The sequence below is a fragment of the Lolium perenne genome, chromosome 5 (genome assembly GCF_019359855.2).
Source record: "Lolium perenne isolate Kyuss_39 chromosome 5, Kyuss_2.0, whole genome shotgun sequence".
NCBI lineage: Eukaryota > Viridiplantae > Streptophyta > Magnoliopsida > Poales > Poaceae > Lolium > Lolium perenne.
The window spans coordinates 138,151,787-138,153,905 of record NC_067248.2 but is presented as its reverse complement, the minus strand read 5'-3'; the positions used below and the strand labels follow the sequence as shown (position 1 = coordinate 138,153,905).

At 47.8% G+C, this 2,119-nt stretch overlaps 1 protein-coding gene across 1 annotated transcript; it reads left to right on the top strand.

Moving 5' to 3' along the window:
• The first annotated feature begins 301 nt into the window (after positions 1 to 301).
• On the top strand, positions 302 to 1,108 carry LOC139831607 (uncharacterized). Its single transcript, XM_071820908.1, has one exon. It carries the CDS (start codon positions 302 to 304, stop codon positions 1,106 to 1,108), a length of 807 nt encoding a protein of 268 aa, XP_071677009.1.
• The last annotated feature ends 1,011 nt before the right edge of the window (positions 1,109 to 2,119 follow it).

Below are 2,119 nucleotides of genomic sequence, written 5' to 3'. Positions count from 1 at the left end.
GCTGCCAGTATTCTTCATGAAGGCACACCCCCTGCCTGCTTGGGTGGTGGAGCAGATTGATAGGATGCGGCGGGCCTAGCTCTGGGCCGCGAAGGACGTCTGCAACCCTGGCCAGTGCAGGGTAGCCCGGAAGCTGGTCCGCCGGCCGCGGGAATTCGGCGGCCTAGGGGTTTTGGACCTGCATCGTTTCAATAATGCCCTTCGCATGAGATGGATTTGGCAAGCGAAAACAGGGGCGAACAAGCCATGGAAAGGATTGTTGGAGCCGCCTTCTCCCTCTGACCAGGCCTTGTTCGCCTCGATGACGGAGGTTGCCATTGGGAATGGACTAGCGACAAGCTTCTGGTCTGACAGCTGGGCTGGGGAGCCGCTAAGGAAGCGATCGCCCATGCTCTTTGAGGTGTCTAGGCGCAAAAACAGAACGGTGGCGGACGCTCTTGAGGACGACCATTGGCTCATGGATCTGCGAGGAAGGATCACTCTAGCCCTGCTGCCAGACTTTGTTGCACTTCGTCAGGTCATGCGAAGCTGCAACATTGACCCAGACTCCGACGACACGTTCCGGTGGAAGTCTTCCTCCGGTGGATACTCCGCGTCCTCCGCATATGCGCTACAGTTTGTCGGGACCCAGCAGTCCCCCCTTCGCCACATCTGGCCGGTCTGGGCACCGCCAAAATGCAAATTCTTCATATGGCTCCTTATGCAGCTACGGATCTTCACAGTAGATAGGCTGCTACGTTTTTGGATGCCCAACCAGTACTTCTGCCCCTTGTGCCGGCAAAACCTTGAGACTCCGGTGCACCTCTTCGCGGAGTGTCCCTGGGCTAGGCAAGTGTGGGAGCGTTCAGCCTCGTTGTTTTGCTGCCCAGCCATTAGGAAACCGGCCGGCGACGATCTCGCCCCCTCTTGGGTGGTGTCCAAGCTCGCAGGTGCGGACAGGCGTGCTGCCTCAATCACCACCCTGGTAGCGTGGGAAATTTGGCGTGAGAGAAACAGATGTGTTTTCTGTAATAAGGAGTTGAGTGTGTCCGGCCTTGTCCACCTCATCTCGGACGAGGCTAATAGTTGGGTGCTTGCCGGTGCGCGGCACCTTGTGAGGCGAGAGTAGGCTTTGTACCTTGGTGGTTTTAACCACCGGACTTGTTTGTACAGTTTTTTTTACTCCTTCTATAAATGAAACCAGCAGCTCTCCTGCTGAGATTCAAAAAAAAAGAGGTGAGCATACCCATCAGTTTGCATACGTTGTTGAAATTGTTCTACTACTGGCCATGTTGTGACATCGAGATCCATCCACCTATCAACTTTTTCAAAATCTTTCATTTGGGATGCGATTTTTAAATGCTTCTCAAGTCCCTGCAACTTTTATATGAGACAAAAGGTATTAGATATTGAGGCAAACACAATGTAAAGAGGGAATTAAAATCAATAGTTATTTACCATAACACTGATGTCACTCCGCCCCATTGAATCACCAAGTGAGTCCAATATTTGTATCACACTTTTTTTTGCATTTACGACCAGTAAATACCAGTGCGTCTTACTTATATTTATAGGAAATAATACCTGAAGTAAATATTGAATAAGACTAAGAAACACACATATTCAAAACACATGAATGAGATCCATAGACAACGAGTTAAGTTTACCATGTCATGCTTTAGATAAAGATGCACCCGTTTCATGGCACGATGATGTTCTGATTTTTTCAGTACGGCAACTACGAATGTGGTATCGAGATATACCTTTCCACCCGATCTCTCCCGCAGATGATCGCATGCACTTATACAATAAATATATGCATTTATAACCTATAATCGAACACATAAAAGATATTTAAGTTCAAGACAATTTTAGATAATGTGTAAGTAGTGGTCTCTGTGTTGTTGACTTACGCCGGCTGGCAAGAATGCATCATCACGTGTAAGACATCTCAAGTCGTCATTAGATAATAAGGAATCACCGATGTCGACAAACTTAGTATTTTTAGGCGCAGACATGATTGATTCAATAATAGCAAAATCTTTGGTGCAGTGTACTCTGCCATGATATATAAGTTCAGTAAAAATAATCAAGCATAAAGGAAATGAGGACACCCAGAGTGGAACTAAGTACCTTCGGG

Excerpts from the sequence above, each read along its gene's own strand:
- LOC139831607 (XM_071820908.1), top strand. The coding sequence starts at position 302 with ATGACGGAGGTTGCCATTGGGAATGGACTAGCGACAAGCTTCTGGTCT.